Below are 17798 nucleotides of genomic sequence, written 5' to 3' on the forward strand. Positions count from 1 at the left end.
TGGGCGATTGATGAACGGTATAATATAAATTTACTTTTTCAGACATCACAGTTGTCTGGTTCTACTTATTGTTGTCCAGTTTCCAACTTTTCCCCAATTATCTCTCATTCTTTCTTCCAGTTTTCCTCTCCGGCTTTCCTATTCCTCTTCTCTCTACGACTTTTTAACTTTCCCTTTCTTGTGTTTATACTTTCCTACATTGTTAAAGTGATTAGTCAAACAAAAGCTTCCCACCCTCCTCCTTTAATTCACCTCTCTCGTGGTATGACCTCTGCACTCCAGTTGTTTGTGTGTGTATGTGTCTGACGAAACACCACTGGGTTTATGTTGGGTTTTAGCAGGCATATTGCCTCCTATCCTCCTAATTGACAGGCTGATTGACACCCTCCCTCCCTCCTCCCACCTGAAGCTCTGATTTCCCTTCCAGTCCTCCGGGGAAGTGATGTCACCAGGCTGGGAGTTTTGTGAGGAGTGACAGGATTGATGTAGGGTCCTTTCCTGCATGTTGAATTACCATGTATGTGTCGACCCTGTTATTAAAACTCTTTAGCTTCATCCACACTGGCGACTCCCAGCCTGTGTGGGCAGAGTCTGGGCCTAACAACAAATTCTTGTCCAAGACATCAAACAGCAGCATCTAGAATATCTGGGAGGGGTTTTGCACATTGTTTTCAGATGCGACCACCATGTTACATTCAGTAAGATGTTGACATAAATACATGTTTACTTTTTTTATTAACTGGAAAATAATTCAACCTCACAGAAGCTTAAGCATTTACTATTTACACCCACAAGTACCTGCTATGTCTCTTCTAGGACAATAACTATGACACATTTCATATTTGTAGCGTCATAAACGTTTGCTTGTTTGACATAAATAGAACAACTGTATATTTAGCCTGAGCAGAGATAGCCACAGTTACTGCGGGCCACGTTCAAACAGACTACAGATATACATGTAAAACTGAAGCCTCTGCATTAAAGGTCCCATATTGTGCAGTCTCACATTTTCCTAGAATGTATCTTTCAATTTTCACCATCATTTAGCTCTGTTCTACCACAATAAAAATATTTTTTACCGTATGGGACATTTAATTTTAATAATGCAAGTTTGAGCAGAAGTAGAAAAAAAAAAAAGAAGTAGCGTAATTAGATGATAAAGTTAATCCTCGTTCAACTTTGTACGGACATGAAGGTTTCATTTATACCATTTGCATGTTCACTGTTTATGTAATATTTTATACTGTGATAACTTTCCAGGGAAGTAAAAATCCTTTTTACTTTCCGTAATTCCTTATAAACCTTTGTTCCCGGGTTTGGCACCTGCAGCCCTTCAGATTCGTGGATGTATCACTCAGACTGGACATTTTGACCATATTACCAAAGACGTGCTTATACACAGGCATTCAGTTTGGATTTGTGAGGAGGAGTTAACCTCCAGGCTGATCTGTGAGGCCAGGGCTCAGGGATCACTGTATCATAGGAGAAATAGGAGCTATTTCTTCAGTAAAAAGTGGTTCTAGTTGAAAGTGTTCACACTGCGATGTGGACTGTCCAGAAAAACAAAGACTGTTTCTGGAAAGAAGTGTTCCAGCTCAATTTTTCTATCTGTAACGTTGTACCAGAAACTAAATTCCATTTACTTGCACTGAATTGGTGGCATTTCATAGTTAGGTCTCTGGTAGATTCCCGTTTCTGTTGTATTTTGACTGTGTACTTCTTGTACCTGGAAACATGTTTTCAGTGAATTTAAAGAAAAAAGTTCACCTGAAGCCTTGTGAACCTGTGAATACACCTTAATCATAGCGCCAGGAGCACGCAAATTATACTGGCCTGTACTCAGAAACACTGCAGTGGCAGACCTGTATTGTTTTTATTATTGTAATTTGCATTTAATTGATGGGTCAGAAAACATAATTATTGAAGTCACCTGCTGTGCAGAAGTTGCGCTCAGCCTCTCTCTCGGTTTGGAGACGGTATTGCTCCTTCTGCTGTGTGATGCTGCTGCTGTTTGTTAAAGTCAAAGAAAAGAAGGCAATATTCTACAACTGCTAGTTCAGCGCGACAGTGTCTGAAAGCAAATTTCCAGAGTTTTTACGAGCAAGTTATGCCGTGATACAGAGGGAAGTAGACGTAGCTGAGCTCTGCTGGGCTCCAGCCTAATTTAACGACTGCCTGTACATGAAAAAAGGCTGATTTAAAGGATTTCCTCCTCAGAGCTGTTTATCAGAGGTGACCATTTTTTTAAATATTTGAACTGAAAAGAAAACCCACTACCTTAAATCCATCCCTTATGTCTCTTCTTGCTTCCTTCCTCCCTCAGTATGCCCTAAAAATCCTTCTCTCTGACAGAAGCCTCTATTGTTGCAGTCAGTGAGCAGTAGTAACATGAGGACCCAGAGGGCCGTCTCTTTCTCCATTGTATCCTAATGCAGGGCCTCGGTTGCCCTCGCTCGCTGTTCATTCCCAGTGTGGTCACGGGCCACTGGCAGCCACAGATCCCAGTCAGCCTCGGCCTCTGGTGGCCATTTTGGCTCCCTGTCAGTGAGAGATCATTGCACACTGCAGCCACGCATGCAGCTCTGCGTCGATAATGTAATGGTGCTGTCAGTGAGTGTATGCCAGTTTGAAGGGACAAACACATGAATTGTTGCCCTGCAGTTATTGTTGTGAGTTGCCAAATGTAGTCGTATATCCCAGTATTGCACAGATGGAACTAAACAAGTCAGACTTTAACAACAGCCTCAATAACATTTTTTAGCTGAGAACCAATTCTGTGGTACCTGACAGAATAATGCTGAGCAGATTTAGTTTCCTCATTTAGTTCCTCTATTGTCTTTGTTAGACTCACTTTCCAGGAGGAAACAGTCTCTTGAGGACAGCAATTGTCTATTGTTTTCTTCCTCTCATCTTTTCCTACATCTGTTCCTCTCCCAGACTCACAAGTGTGTTTGATTTGTTGTTGGACACTTTCTCTCTAATGCAAGCACACCATGTGACACACATACACAAGCATTCACGAATACTGTCCTCAGGATTTAATGAGTTCAAGGTAGGGCTCAACAATTTCAAATTGAAATCGCAGTTTGAAACAATCATAATTAGCAAACTTCAAAGGATGCAAGTTAGGGTTTATGTAATGCAGTAAGACTGGCCAAGCATTTAAACTATTGTGTCAGTGGTTTTGCAAATTCATGCCGCTCTCCCAGTGTGACAGTCACGCTTTTGATGGGATCACATGTGGTCATGCTCCTTCACATGTAATATATAAATCTACTGCCCAGTGAATATTGAACTGAACATGAAAAATTACAACTAAAATCAAATCGCAATATCTGTCAGAAAAATCGCAGATGTTCCCCCAAACGGTTCAGCTCTTGCTCAAGAACTTATTTAAATTCGACTCATGAAATGTGTTGGCTGTCATTCCTTCAATATGTCAACTTCTTCACTGAATCTTAAAGATAGAATCAGCGTACAAATGAATACTTCAAGTAAATCTTTAGATCAAAATGCGAATGTAATTCTGAGAGGTTTGATACACTGATGAGACAAAATTAAAACCACTGAGAGGTGAAATGTAGCATTGATTGTCTTGTTACAATGCAGTGTTGAACCATTAAATCCTGGGTCGAAGTGTAAATATGGATGCTACTTTGACAAATCCCAAACTACACATTGGTCCAGACCAAGTCCCCCCCAATAGCAACAGCAGTCCCCAGTTTCAGTGGACTCCCCCAACAGTTCACCCTGCCAGCTGCAAAAACTAGTCAGGAACAGCCTGAGGATCCCGACAATGAGCCCATCGCATTGACCTGGCCTCAGACTCACCATATCCAAATACAATCAAGCTTCCATGGGATGTGCCAGAACAAGCCCAAACCATGGAGGCCCAAAGGGTACTCTGCCAACACCCCAGTGCCAAACACCACAGGGCACCCTCAGAGGTCCTTTGTCCATGCCCTAGCGGGTCAGAATTAAATTGGCTATGCAGTGTTATACAGCTGGTTTCAATGTTGTGGCTGACTGGCGTATGTCTAAACCCATTTGCTTCCAATCATACATACATCCACTGATTTCCAATTACTTTTTATATGACAGATTATGGAAAAATCATCTGGAAGGCTCATTTCATTTTAGCCAGAGATGTGTAATTTCTGCATGGTAAAGCAGTTTAAAGACAAATTGATTGCTGTTCTAACCTTTAAGATCCTTTAAAAGTATGAACTGTTCATCATGCATCTTTCAAGATTCTATTTATTTTCCACAATGGGTACAATTGGAGAAAAAAAAACAGCAAAATATATTTCATGAACTAAGTATATATTATAGTGTATTGGATATAGTGGGATAGTTTGTACAAGGCGCATAACCCAATAAATATGTGGCTTAGGAAAGGAAGTATATTGGTCAAGATACACTTCCTGACTGTGTTGAAGCTTTTAAACAGCCCTGTCAAAGTTTATTATTGTTTCAGATGCCACCACAGTTCACAGTTGAGTTCTCCGAGAACATGGTGCTGATGTGCGCTGCAACAAAACCAGAGAGGAAGTCTTTAAAGCAACAAAACACTTGTATAGCCTGAGCTGAGGGGCATCCCCAGTCAGGATACAGCAGCTGTGACCTCATGCTGCCGGCAGCTCATCTCCTCCTCACTCAGCACACACAGCAAAAGCCTGAAATCTGAAATGTCATCAGGATCCACCCCTCGCGTCCTCGCCTTTAAATCTTTCTATATTCCTTCCATCAAAGAGCGTTGAGTTTTGCATCCCTTTAAACCCAAAACTGGGCACAAATCTGTCATCGCAGCCCACAGATTGTTGATGTATCCAAATTAACATCCTCATGACCTAAAGATTTCTGCCATAATTAAAACCTACTCCAAAGACAAACAAAGAAAAGGAGGCATTTGCTCATTCTGGAATAAATTCATGAGCGTGTGCTGCACTAACATTTTCATGGATATTCAAAGAATGTTTCACAATGTCAGATTCGCGTAACGCAATTCCTTTTTTCATGATCATAGAGCTAGCTTTGTCAAATGGCACTTTTTGGTTGATTATAAGTTTTAAAGAATGCAGTTGTTTTGTCTTTGACCTCAAGCTGAACTTCGTCTTGATGATTAAATGTGAATCATCCATTTTTGTGGTCTTAGTATTCAACCATCTCAAAAAAAAAACTCTCCTTTTCCTGTGACAATTACATTTGTCACAAACTTCTGTCTCAGAGATCAAGGCAGTGTCTGTGTCATGCTATTGATTCGTCTGCCAAAGGATCACTCAAAAGTGAGATAAAACAGCCCACTCCATCCTGCCTCAGCGTCTGGTTTATCAGTTTGTATGTCCAAGCATGTGTGTGTGTAAATGAGAATGTGAGCAGGGTAATCTACTGTACATACCAGTATACTTACTTTTGAGCATTGTATGAAATCGAGTCCTACAATTCAATAATGACTTGGTCATGTCTGCGAGAATGTTGCTGTTATAGTCCAGATATTTGTATTTTATGTATTTAATCCACACCAGCTTGGCTCCAGGGATGGTAATGTCAGTCTGATGGTTGGTTCACCACTTTGGTCAAAACAGAAATTTCTCCACAGCTATGAGATGGATTACTGTGCAATTTAATGTAAACGTTATAGTGTTCCCCAACCACCACCATGAGGATTCACATTCATAACTTTGGCTGAAATGTCTTGACAACGTTAAGATGTACAGTACTATGAAGTGCATCACTGAATCTACAGCCATTAAGGAAAAAATGTCCCATACATCAGTTTGATGTTGTACATCTACCTAACAAGTTTAAATCCAAAGGTTAAGACTCTAGAATATTCCAAATTGTACAGATGAAAGCTGTAACTGGCAGTTGTTTTCATTCTCAGTTAATCTCAGCTATTTTATTGAGTGATCTATGAGTTGTTTGGTCTGTAAAAATGTCAGAAAATGGTGGAAAAATGGAAGCCAGTGTTTCCCAGAGCCCAAGATGACATCATCAAATGTGGGTTTTTTTTCCCCAAAACTCAAAGATACTCAGTTTACTGTCACAGAAGAGAAAAGAAACCAGAAAATAATCAGATTTAAGAAGCAACAGTCAGAAAATTTAGAATTATATTTCTTTAAAATATATTTATATTGATTAGATTTTTTAAATAGTTAGTGATTAGTCTATCAGTTTACAGCTAATTGATTAATCATTGCAGCTCCTGTAGAAACTACCATAAGTTAGATATTAAGGTTAAGACCCTACAGTATTTTGTATAATTTAAATGTACTTGACTGCTTTAATTAAGGTTAAGACTGTGCAATATTATACATAATACGAATAAACCTGATCAACTTAAACATCAAGAACCTGTAGTTTTATCAACTATAAATTAAAGTTAATACCCAATAAAATTTAACAAAAACACAAAAAAAAACCCCCAAAGATTCCCTATGAGTAAGCACCTTTGCTATTAGCTAGACTGTACACCCCATTTTCTTGTTGTCATGCTAATGGTTCTTTCCTGTTTTCGCAATGTTATATCTATCTAGTTTTATGATCGTTGGACTAATTTAGCTATTTAACAACATTCTAGCCACACTTAATGTGAGTCACAAAAAGCATTTTTAGTTCATGTACTTATCTCGATCCCTCTCAAAAAGCGAACCAAATTTGAGTTTAGCATTAAATCTTTTCTATATTTTCACACCGGCTTGCTCATTTGTATCAGTTTTATGATACAAGGAAGAACTACTGCGCTATTCCGCACAGCCGAACTTCCAAACTGAACAGCTCACACTTACTGTACTGACACCCAGGTGTGAATGTATGGACCCATGTGCATGTGACTCAGGGTGGCGCTGCAAAAAGAAGCATGGTTGCTTAGTGAGCGCGTCCCTGAATAAATAATAAGGTTGGAAAAAATGTAATTGGACAATGTATCAATGTCCTCCATACCTTGTTTAGGTTCTGTGGTGAGGCTCGGCTTTCTGTTTATATCTGGATTATAGATTGAGTCTCGGAGGGAAAAGCCTTCCCTTGTAATTAACTGTTATAAAACATTATACAGAGGGCTCATGGCGTTGGTGTGTTAAATAAAAGGCCTGAACTGCTATCCACTGTTTACACAAATAGCAACCACACTTGGCTCTGCCTGCCTGGGATAGCTTACACACACACACACACACACACACACACACACACACACACACACACACACACACACACACACACACACACACACACACACACACACACACACACACACACACACACACAGAGGAATAAATGGATACAAAACTCAAGAAACATTTTCGGAAAACCTCAGATGTCTCACAGCGATTAGGTTTTTATAGATGTGTCTTTCCTAACCGTTTCTCTTTTTAGACATGCTGTAAGTTATGTTGCACTGGACAAGATAGAGACACTTTAATAGGCCTCTCCGATGTGGCTTCGAGTCCAAATTGATACGGAAAAGAATGACCAAAATTGAAATATAGAAAACAGTGAGGGGCGATTTTGCGATTTGGGCTGAGCTGGCTCGACTGAGAGGATTTGGACTGGCCAGAGTTGTAATTTGCCCACGGGGATCTGGCTGCGTTGTGGTGGATCGTCTCCTCTCCCTTGTCATTTTCTTGTCTGTGTGTGGCTTCATGTTAGTGTGGATGCTGTGCTCACCATCCTCTGTGACGCACAACCAAACTAACCTCTGGTCTGCCTGCACACAGTCCAGCCCTCACTCTTTATCCCATGTGTGTGTTTTCTCATGCTTTCTAGTTGCCTTCTCATATTCTGCTGCATTACATTCAAAACGCTAACGACCTAATCAATCAACAGTCCCTTCAACCGTTTTTCTTTTTTACCGTGGTAGCTTTCCCTTTGCAGCCTTAATGCTAGGCATGATTTTCACTTAAAGACATGAAGGAGAGGGGAAAAAAGCATCTGAAGACGAAGCAGTTTGTGAGTTTGTGGCTTGTTGAAGGGGTGCTAAGGCTTCTGCAGACGCACCGCAACATGAACTCATCATTACTGATATCCATATTTTTGTAGGTAATTATATATTCTAAGGATAAGATCTGCTTAAACCTGTATTAAGCTGTAAACGTTCCCATATCTCTATAGAATCGGCAGTATGCAGACCACTGCTGTGTGTGTGTGTCCACGTCTGGAAAGTCCATTTAGCTCAGTAGAGAGGGAACTGACCTTGGCCCTTCAGTCACTTAACACTCCTCAGAGAGAGGGAACCTTATGACCCCACACTCACACCAAAGCTACACATCCATGGTGATATTGGGGCCCTGTGTGTGTGTTTTGTGTGACTGTGAACATCCATTTATTTGTGCTTGCCTTCATGCATCATTGTCACTTTGTTTTCAGTTGCATCTTTAAAGCGTTTAAGTGCAGTTTTACAGTTTGTGGGCTAATTAGTGTAATTTGCACACAGTTACGTCCCTTGTAAACTACCTGAGTCATGTCAACAAAGGCGGCAGATGTGCTTGGATGATAATAAAGCATTAAGCTGCAAGAAAAACAATGCAATATGAGACGAAAGTGGCTTTTTTCAATGACAAAAATGCAACGGTGCATTTTAGAAGTAGAATGTTGTTAAATTTAAATGAGGTTCTAGGTTTGACTCAGTTTTTTTCATTCTCATTAGTCATAATTGGAGACGAAGACCTCACGTATCCGCTTTATAATTTAATGTATTAACTGTTTTCCTAAATTTCACAGTCTGGTCAGTTTCAAAGGGAGGGCTTCTGTTTGCCATTACTCAAGCATGAGGATATACCTTACGTCAGCCAATAATATTTATGTCTATGTGCAGCGGTATCGGGTACACCCCTTCGCTGTATGTTGTGGTTGTGCCTGGTCTTAAAGTCCCCATATGGCCCGACTTAAAGCACATGACAGGGTGATCTCACACTGAGCGAATGGCTTGCTAGTGAGCATGTGGTTAGGATGTGTGCGCATATACGGAATGGGAGAGGTGAGAGATCAAGGCACAACGAGAAACAATCAGGGATGTAAGTGGGTTAAAAAAAGGACAGGAGTCGCTACATGAACAAGGAAAATTAGAAAAGAGCCCAAACGTAACGGAATGACGTAAAAGCTGCATAGCTGTGAAAACATGATGGCTCTCTCTGTCTGCATATGTTTCACATTGTGGCTCATGGTGACATCTCTTTGCCATAACAGGAATAAAGTGAAACATCAGTCAGTTATTAATCCTTAATGCAGTTTACATCTATGCTGTGGACTGAGATCTGTCTCTGTGTGTGTTTTAGATCCCTGCCTATGACATGACAGTGACTTATCATTAGCCAAGCAAAGGCAGCAATAAGAAACAGCTTTTTCCTCAGCCGTTCAACGAGTTGCTTCAGTGTGATGTTCTAACACATGCTGACCTCTAGTGGTGGTTCTGTGCATTGCAGCATGGATTTTTAACTCCCACCTTCCTCTCTGTCCTTGCAAATCTGAAATATATGTTGTGATTGTTCAGATAACTTTACATTTTCCTTCTTTCTCCTTTCTGTGTCCTCTCAGGGCAGAAATTGATGATGATGGATTCTGCCAGCCGTACAGAGGAATAGCCTGCGCCCGCTTCATCGGAAACCGCAGCATCTTCGTTGACTCACTGCAGATGCAGGGTGAAATTGAAACACAGATCACAGGTGGGAAAAATCCATTGAAGTGGGTTTAATCCTCTTTCTGGCTAAAATATTTATTTTCTTTATGTTTCAGAATTGTTCAAATGCGTTTCTATGGGTACTATAGGTGGTATTTCCTAACATAGCATTTTCTTTTTTTACACAGTGTTGTCTTTTTGAAGTTTTCTGTACATTTTATGCTTTTTCAGTCTTATATCTGGGTCCATCTAGTAATAATTCAGCATGGACATAGTTTTTGCAATATGCGTAATGCAATTAAAAGTACATAGGCATAAGGGAAACACTTAATATCATCATGAGGACAGCAGGATAGCAAGTGGAGAACAGACAAACAAGACACAAGAGAACAAGACACATTTGCATTCATGCAATCAATCACCAGACTTGATACCTGGAGTAGGTGAAAAAAAATACTGAAATAACAGAACAAGGTCAATATTGGTCGGAAATCCACTATTTTCATTAGCAGGTATAAGCTTCAGTTGCACAGTCAGTGAAAAGCTGAAGTTCGTTATATGATGTTGAGGCCTGGGCTATCCTCAGCTGAACTGATGCAGTCACCTGACACACTTGTGATTTATTATTACCTCCGCCAAGGAGGTTATGTGACACCCGGCGTTTGTGTGTCTGTCTGTCTGTTAGCAAGATAATTCAAAAACGCCTGGGCAGATTCAGATGAAATTTTGAGGGGATGTAGACTATGGTAAGAGGAAGAGCTGATTTAATTTTGGTGGCAATCCGGAAAGGATCCTGGATTCTGGATCACTTTGATTTTTTTAGTATGTTTTTTTATGTGGTCCAAAATATGACAAAAACATCATAGGTTAGTATGTCGTCCAACAAATTGGAGCAAGGTGTTCAGATAGCTCAACTGGTTAAGAAGGTGATTCGTAAACAGAACTGTGTCAGAGACGCAGGTTTGATTCCAGCTCATGATCCTTTACTGCATGGGTTTCCTGTTTTCCTCTCTATCCTTGGCGGAGGTCTGCACTCTCTGAGTGCTTTTCTAGTTTGTTATCTGTTTCCCGACACCTCTACTCGCTCCTGATGATGGTATAGCTTGAAACTGTACCTCTGTCATTTTGAGGGTAAATACAGTCTTGCATGTTTTAAATATTAGTAGTTTATCTCTGTGTATATGTATCCATCCTGTCAGGTCAACAAAGCTTTCAATGCATTTAAGAACAAGCTATTTTCTCCCTCTCTGATGTTTTATGTCTGAAAGTCAAATTTCATCGGGTGAGTTCAACAGTTCAACCATCACTGCTCTCATACACAGATCAGCCATAACATTAAAACCACCTGGATAATATTGCATAGGTTCCCCTCATGCCACCAACATGAGTCTGCATCTCTGTTTTTTGTTTTTTGGGTGAAACGTGTCAAAGTAACATCCACAAAGCTAGAACTCAAGGTTTCCCACCTGAACCTTGCTCAATAATGAGATCATCATTGCTGTAACATTTACATGTGAGTGGTTTTAATGCTGTGGCTGATCAGTGTGTCTCTAGAGAAACTTGTTCTTATGCAGATTAAGCATCTTTGTAAAGGAGCCTTCTCAGCATCTCCTTGATCAGTGCAATCCTGCATATGAGAACTTTTCGGAAGGTGAACCTTCATTAATATGTACCAGAAGGGAATCAGGGGATGACTTTTTTTTTTTAATCAGGGGATGACTTCCAGAGTTCACAGGAAGTTCAGCCGGGTCACTCCTCTGCATGGAGCACACATGGCCCACATACAGTTTAATACTGCTCCACATGTCTGCGTCTCAGCTTCTGTGTTTGTGTTTTGCGTGTTTCTGTGCTCATGTCCTCGAAGGTCAGTTTTAATATGTGTGTTATTGATTACATCCGTGCAGCTGTCAGCTTTTCCCCTGAACAGGGACAAAGGAGGCCCATGAGCCTGGACTCTAATCTGAAACATCAAGGACGAGTGATGATTAAGATTTATGTTGCCACCATAAGCCTACAGTAGAACTGTAAATCATAAATGTTCCAGCCAAAGCATCCACACTCAGCTTCTTAAATTTAGTGACACCTTTATTGATCTTTATGATCAGTTCATTCAAACAACATGGGAAGATTTGGCCAACTTTACTTATCCACTTTTTAGCAGCTTGTGTTCTTCTCCAACACGCATAAAGCTGCCTAAATCATGCTACATAGTAATGACAAGCACAGACATTTGCAATAACATGTAAAGCACAGTATTATTAAGAGACATGCATTCATTTTAAGTCTTCCTCCTTAATCTGTTTTGTACAGACACCTAAGAACTCAGTGGAAAGAGTGTGTATTCCTGGTTAATCTCAAAAACTGAAACAAAGAGCGAAGAAGATTGATTTGTACGCCCTCCATGTCTTTTTTCCAGTCAAAGAATGTGGAAGATATTCTGTTTTTATTCTGTGTCTTAACATATAGATGAATTCCGATGTCTGACCACATGCAAAAATAAATGATTCTTTCTTTATATTAAAACCTTTTCCGCCCTTGTTTCCAGCCGCCTTCACCATGATCGGTACATCCAATCATTTGTCCGATCGGTGCTCCCAGTTTGCCATCCCGTCCCTCTGCCACTTTGCCTTCCCGACATGTGATCGCAGCACGGGGACCGACAAACCTCGGGACCTCTGTAAGGACGAATGTGAGATCCTGGAGAACGACTTGTGTAAGACGGAGTACATCATCGCCCGCTCCAACCCAATTATACTGAAGAGGCTGAAGCTACCAAACTGTGAGGACCTGGCTGCCTCTGACAGCCCTGAGGCTGCAAACTGTCTGCGGATCGGGATCCCCATGGCAGAGCCCATTAACAAGAGTAAGACATGTTCTCCTGCTGATTGTATAACTGACAATACTGATAATCTGACATTATTACTGTCTGAGGAGAGCTGTTCTGATAGCTCCCTGTTCACTAAAATTCTCATTATCCCTCTCCTGTCGTGCATGGTAGCTTCTCATTTTCATCTGTGAAGTTTTTTTTTTTAAGAAGCCATCTCAGATCTCAATTTTTTTTTCAAATTTTTGTAACCACCTTAGGCCAGCAGAAACAAGCTGTAGCCACAACACTGAATCATTTTCAATTTATAAATTAAATATTGCAAATTAAACATTTAGTAAATACTAAGTAAGATTAGCATTTTTTTAATTTGGAATCATTTCTTACTAGAATAACTTTTTTTGTATTTTAGGCTTTTTGAAAGTTTGTTATTGTTTCACTAAATATGCACTATTTTGTTCAATTTTGATCAAATAATGCATAGTAAAATAAGCACCTAAAAATGTTCTTTCTGCTAAAAAGAAAGAGAAGTTGTGGAATAAAATAACCCACATCTCAAAATTGACCAGTGCATGAAGAAACAATGTTTTCGCCTGAAGTGCATCGCCTTAACTGCTGAGGAAAAACTCAGATTTCTAAACTGGTAAATGATCTAAGTAGCTATGAACCCTTGTGTTGTCCTGCGGGTCAAAGTTGATCTGTTTTAAAGTTTGAAAATATGGGGGGAAAAAATCTTTTCTCATTGAAACTTCTGATGTCCACATTTGCAACATTTTTGGGAAATCTTTGAACATTTTTTGGTGGAAAAAACAAAATGTTAAAAATGTTTCTTAAGATCATTCACCAAAAAATCAACCAAAATCCAGTGAATTTCCCTGGATTTTGGTTGATTTTTTTGTGAATATTCTTAAATACAATATTTTTTATTTGGTTTTTTAGAAGTTTTTATTTATTTATAGTTTTATATTTCATTTAGAAGTTTACTGATATATATGTAATCACTTTAGATATTTTTAGTATTTTTTGGAAGATTTTTACTCATTTTTTGAAAATATTTACAAGATTTTTTTTTGCCAAATTCGGTGGATTTTTTAAAAATAAAACTTTTAAGGGAAACTTGTAAGGAATTGTTGGAATTTTCTTCCTGAAGGTTTTGCAAATTTTCAGAAATTTGGGGAATTTTTTTGCAGAATTTTTGGATTTTTCAGAGAAGGAAACAACATTTTTTTGATGCCTGTAAATGAGGACAACAGGAGGATTCATATAGTCTCTGTGATGTTTGGTGCTGAACAGATAGTGTTCACTTCACCTTTCTGTCCTCCAGATCACAAATGTTACAACAACAGCGGGGCCGACTACAGAGGGACAGTCAGTATGACCAAGTCGGGGCGTCAGTGTCAGCCGTGGAACTCCCAGTATCCTCACAGCCACACCTACCTGGCCGTCCGCTACCCAGAGCTGAATGGGGGACACTCGTACTGCAGGAACCCGGGGAACAAACATGAGGCCCCTTGGTGCTTCACGCTGGACGAGGGGGTCCGCATGGAGCTCTGTGACATACCAATCTGTGGTGAGACACTAGAATATGTTGAAAAGTTTGCAGTGTTGTATGTTATGATCAGGATTATTGCAGTAATCTGAAATACTCATTTGATATAATTGTTCTGTCTCCGTCTCTGTAGACCACAAGGACAAGTCAGGTGGCAGCAACATGGAGATCCTGTACATCCTGGTTCCCAGTGTGGCGATCCCTTTAGCCATCGCTTTGCTCTTCTTCTTCATTTGCGTGTGTCGCAACAACCAGAAGTCCTCCAGGCCTCCTGCGCCGCGACAGCCCAAACCGGTCCGAGGACAAAACGTTGAGATGTCCATGCTCACAACTGCATACAAGCCAAAGGTAGAGAGCAGCAAAATCGCAGCACATTACACTGTTGGTGGGGAAAATAATGATGGAGGAGCTTTTTGCCTTCTGAACATACCGTCATTTATATCAGCAAGATCACAAAATAATTTAAAAACCTCTAGATCACTGTTTTACAAGCCAGAAACTAAACAGTAAAACCTTTTGAAAAAGTAAGATTTATAGCTGTACTGCATTAGTTAAAGCTAGATCCACCTGATCTCTCCTGCAGTGACTCCAAATAAGTCCTCTTTTGCAGTGTTTGTCTTTCAAAGTTGAGAGCAGCCCGCAGAAAGAGTCAAAACACTAGCGCAGCACTCTGTGTGTCAACTGGGATACGTCGCAGCGTGCTGGCCTTACTGGGCTGTGTGTGGAAATGACCCGTCAGCTTCAGATCTCTATCATCAGATCTCAGCAGGTCCAGGAATGTTCAACTGTAGCGCTTTTCCTCTCTGTTTATTTCTCTCCCGCTGTCTCTTTTTCCATACCTCTCCCTCCTGCTCTCACTTTATTCGTCTCTTTTTGTTGCTCTTCTTCTGTCTCTCCTTCCATCCATCCCTTTACCTCGGGACCTCTTTTTCTCCCTCTCCTCACCCCTCCCTCTTTCACCGTTCCTCTTTGTAATGTAGATCACCGAGCTCCTGCTCTCCCAGCCAGCACATAGCTCACACTAGGATCTGTATCATGTTCCTTTCAAGGTTGCACACTCAGTCATATCACGTCTGTTTATCTTTTTCCACATAATTTCGGTGGTTGGGTGTGGGGTTATCTAGACAGCGTGTCTGCCTGGGCAAACTTGAGCTGATGCTCAAGGTAATGTGTATAATATTACCATCAGCAGCTGTAGAGAGAACCGCAAAATGTCACAGGAGCGTCAAAAGCCGTTAATATCTCAGGTTTGCTCTGTTTTTTTTGGATTGGAACAAATGTTTCCCTGACCTAAAAAGGGAGTCTCTCCTTGCTGTGTTTAGATGACGACCTTGTGTCTGCAAAGAGTCCAGCTTACAGAGGATCAAGGAAATTTTTTCTGTGACAACCGTGCAGTTATGGAATTATACAGTTGATTTTGAACGGTCCTTTGTAGACTTGAAATGTGGTCCTCACATATCAGAGCGCATGAACATCAGTTGCTAGACTGAAAACGCTTCTACAGGAATGCAGTTCTCACCTGTTTACCAATACATGTCTTTAATTTTGTAGCTAAATGCTAACATACAGGATTTCTATGTGATTTGAGTGGCAGATCAACATATATTATTGTAGGTCAAGTGTCTTTGTTTCCTGTTCTCATTATGGACAAGTTTGTCTTTGGTTGGGCTCCTACCCAGCAGGCTTTGCTGCAGGGTCACCCAGGGGCCATTGGCTCGTTGGCTGTGACAATCCATTCAGACACACACAAACATGCACACGCACAAACCTGTGGTGGTGTGAAGAGGATCTGAGGGTTTGGGTGTGGGGAGGAAAGAACGGCTGTAACGAACTCATAACTGAAAACATCTGTGTCTCTCAAAACGTACAGCACACACACACAGCACCCCCCTCAGAGAGAGAGAGAGTGTGTGTGTGTGTGTGTGTGTGTGTGTGTGTGTGTGTGTGTGTGTGTGTGTGTGTGTGTGTGTGTGTGTGTGTGTGTGTGTGTGTGTGTGTGTGTGTGTGTGTGTGTGTGTGTGTGTGTGTGTGTTGCTCACAGAGGAATTTCATTATTCATCTCGGAGTTCCTGGAATCTGAAAATCTCTGCCAACCTCCCCTCACCTTTTATCTTCTCCCAAGTATCAGCATACTCACACTCACTGCAGCTCCCTTTCATTCACACAATCACACACACACACACACACACACACAAGGCGAGTTCTACACCAATCACGTCACAGTGCGTGATAGAGTGAAAAATGAACGTTTATTAATTTGAATACTTACTGTGGCTTTGAGGGGCTGGACAGTGGCTCGGTGGTTTGCACTGACACTTTGCAGCTTGAAGATCCCCAGTACATGCCCCGGCCTGGACCTGGGATCTTTCTGCATGGAGTTTGCACGTTCTTCCTGTACTAAACTATGAGTGTGATTGCTTGTCTCTATGTGTAGCCCTGTAATAGACTGGTGACCTGTCCAGGGTGTCTCCTGCCTTCAGCCTCAGTCAGCTGGGATAGACTCCAGCCCCTCCATGACCCTAGTGAGCATTGAGCGGTGTATAGATGATGGATGGATGGACTACGGTTTTGCCTCGGATGCTGCGGATGTTAAAAAGTCTGGGCTGATGCGCACTACTACCTTTAAATTTAAATGATTTGCTAATTATGTTATATTAAACACCATTTCCAGACTTACAAAGAGAGGAGGGGCCAATAGCAAGCTAATCTGACTCACTGAATGAAAGCTGTGGGTAAAAGCTTGGCATTCATTGGCTGTTCTTGTCAGCCGGCCTTCTGAGGATTTGGTTCTGGTAGTAAAGCAGCTGTGCCAGTATTTTTTTTTGTGGATTCTCTGTTTTGAAGTCAGTGCTTGTCTGCCTGCATGCGAATGTTCCACCTCAACAATTCCACCCAGCATTTTTTTGAACACTAAATCCGCGTTCTTTGCTTAGCGCCGCATACATCGACTGCGATTGATGTAAAGAAAAATAGACAAGCCAAAGCATTTTTCCCCTCCTATAGCAGACTGACATTGAAGGAGCAGCCAGAGAATTATGTTGTACAGAATGCTTTGGCTCAGCAAGTTGTCTGAGGAGCCCACCTGTGTGACAGAGAGTCCTGAACGTTACGCACCCAACAAGATGAAAAGCTCAATGCCTTCCAAACGCACGGCCTTCAGTGCATCCAGATCTTCACCTGGCTGGATAAAGTGCCAAACATCAGCATCCAAGACAGAGATGAAATCAACAACATGTAGCTGTGTAGAGACATTTGTACTGGTTGGTCAATAGAGTACGACTGGATACCTTTTTACCGAGAATCAGTGCAGAGGAAACACCCCAGAGTCAAACACCAACTGTGCTACAAAGATGCCCATTAAGCCTTTTTCAAACATGGGATCCTCAGCAATAGTGGCTACTTTGGTCCATTAAAGTGACAACACACTACTTTAATATATGCCTGTCTGTTAATGGGTGCAGGTCAGACTTAATAACAATGGATTAGATTTATATAGCGCTTTTCTATTCAGGCGTGCAACGGATCCATTATTCATTCACTCACACATTCTCACTCTGGTGGTGGTAAGCTACATCCCGAGAGCGGGAATCGAACCGCCGACCCTTCAATCATTGGACAACCCGCTCTACCACCTGAGCCACAGCCGCCCCCCAACTTGTGCCACATTAACCCTCCTGTCGTCAAATTGACCCATTTTAAAGTTTTAAAAATGTGGGAAAAATGTATATATTTTCACAGTGAAAACTTCCACATTTTCAAAAAATTTTTAGGAAATTTTCGAACATTTTTTGGAGAAAAAAACAAATTTTAAAAAA

At 40.9% G+C, this 17798-nt stretch overlaps 1 protein-coding gene across 1 annotated transcript in view; it reads left to right on the top strand.

Moving 5' to 3' along the window:
• ror1 (receptor tyrosine kinase-like orphan receptor 1) overlaps positions 1-17798 on the top strand; it is a 153920-nt gene that overhangs the window by 127599 nt on the left and 8523 nt on the right. The window contains exons 5-8 of the mRNA XM_051947599.1: positions 9529-9656; positions 12156-12473; positions 13759-14004; positions 14117-14331. Coding sequence (XP_051803559.1) covers positions 9529-9656; positions 12156-12473; positions 13759-14004; positions 14117-14331 — 907 coding nt within the window. The remainder of the gene's footprint in view (positions 1-9528; positions 9657-12155; positions 12474-13758; positions 14005-14116; positions 14332-17798) is intronic.

This window comes from Acanthochromis polyacanthus, chromosome 4 (assembly GCF_021347895.1).
Source record: "Acanthochromis polyacanthus isolate Apoly-LR-REF ecotype Palm Island chromosome 4, KAUST_Apoly_ChrSc, whole genome shotgun sequence".
In the NCBI taxonomy this organism is placed as follows: domain Eukaryota; kingdom Metazoa; phylum Chordata; class Actinopteri; family Pomacentridae; genus Acanthochromis; species Acanthochromis polyacanthus.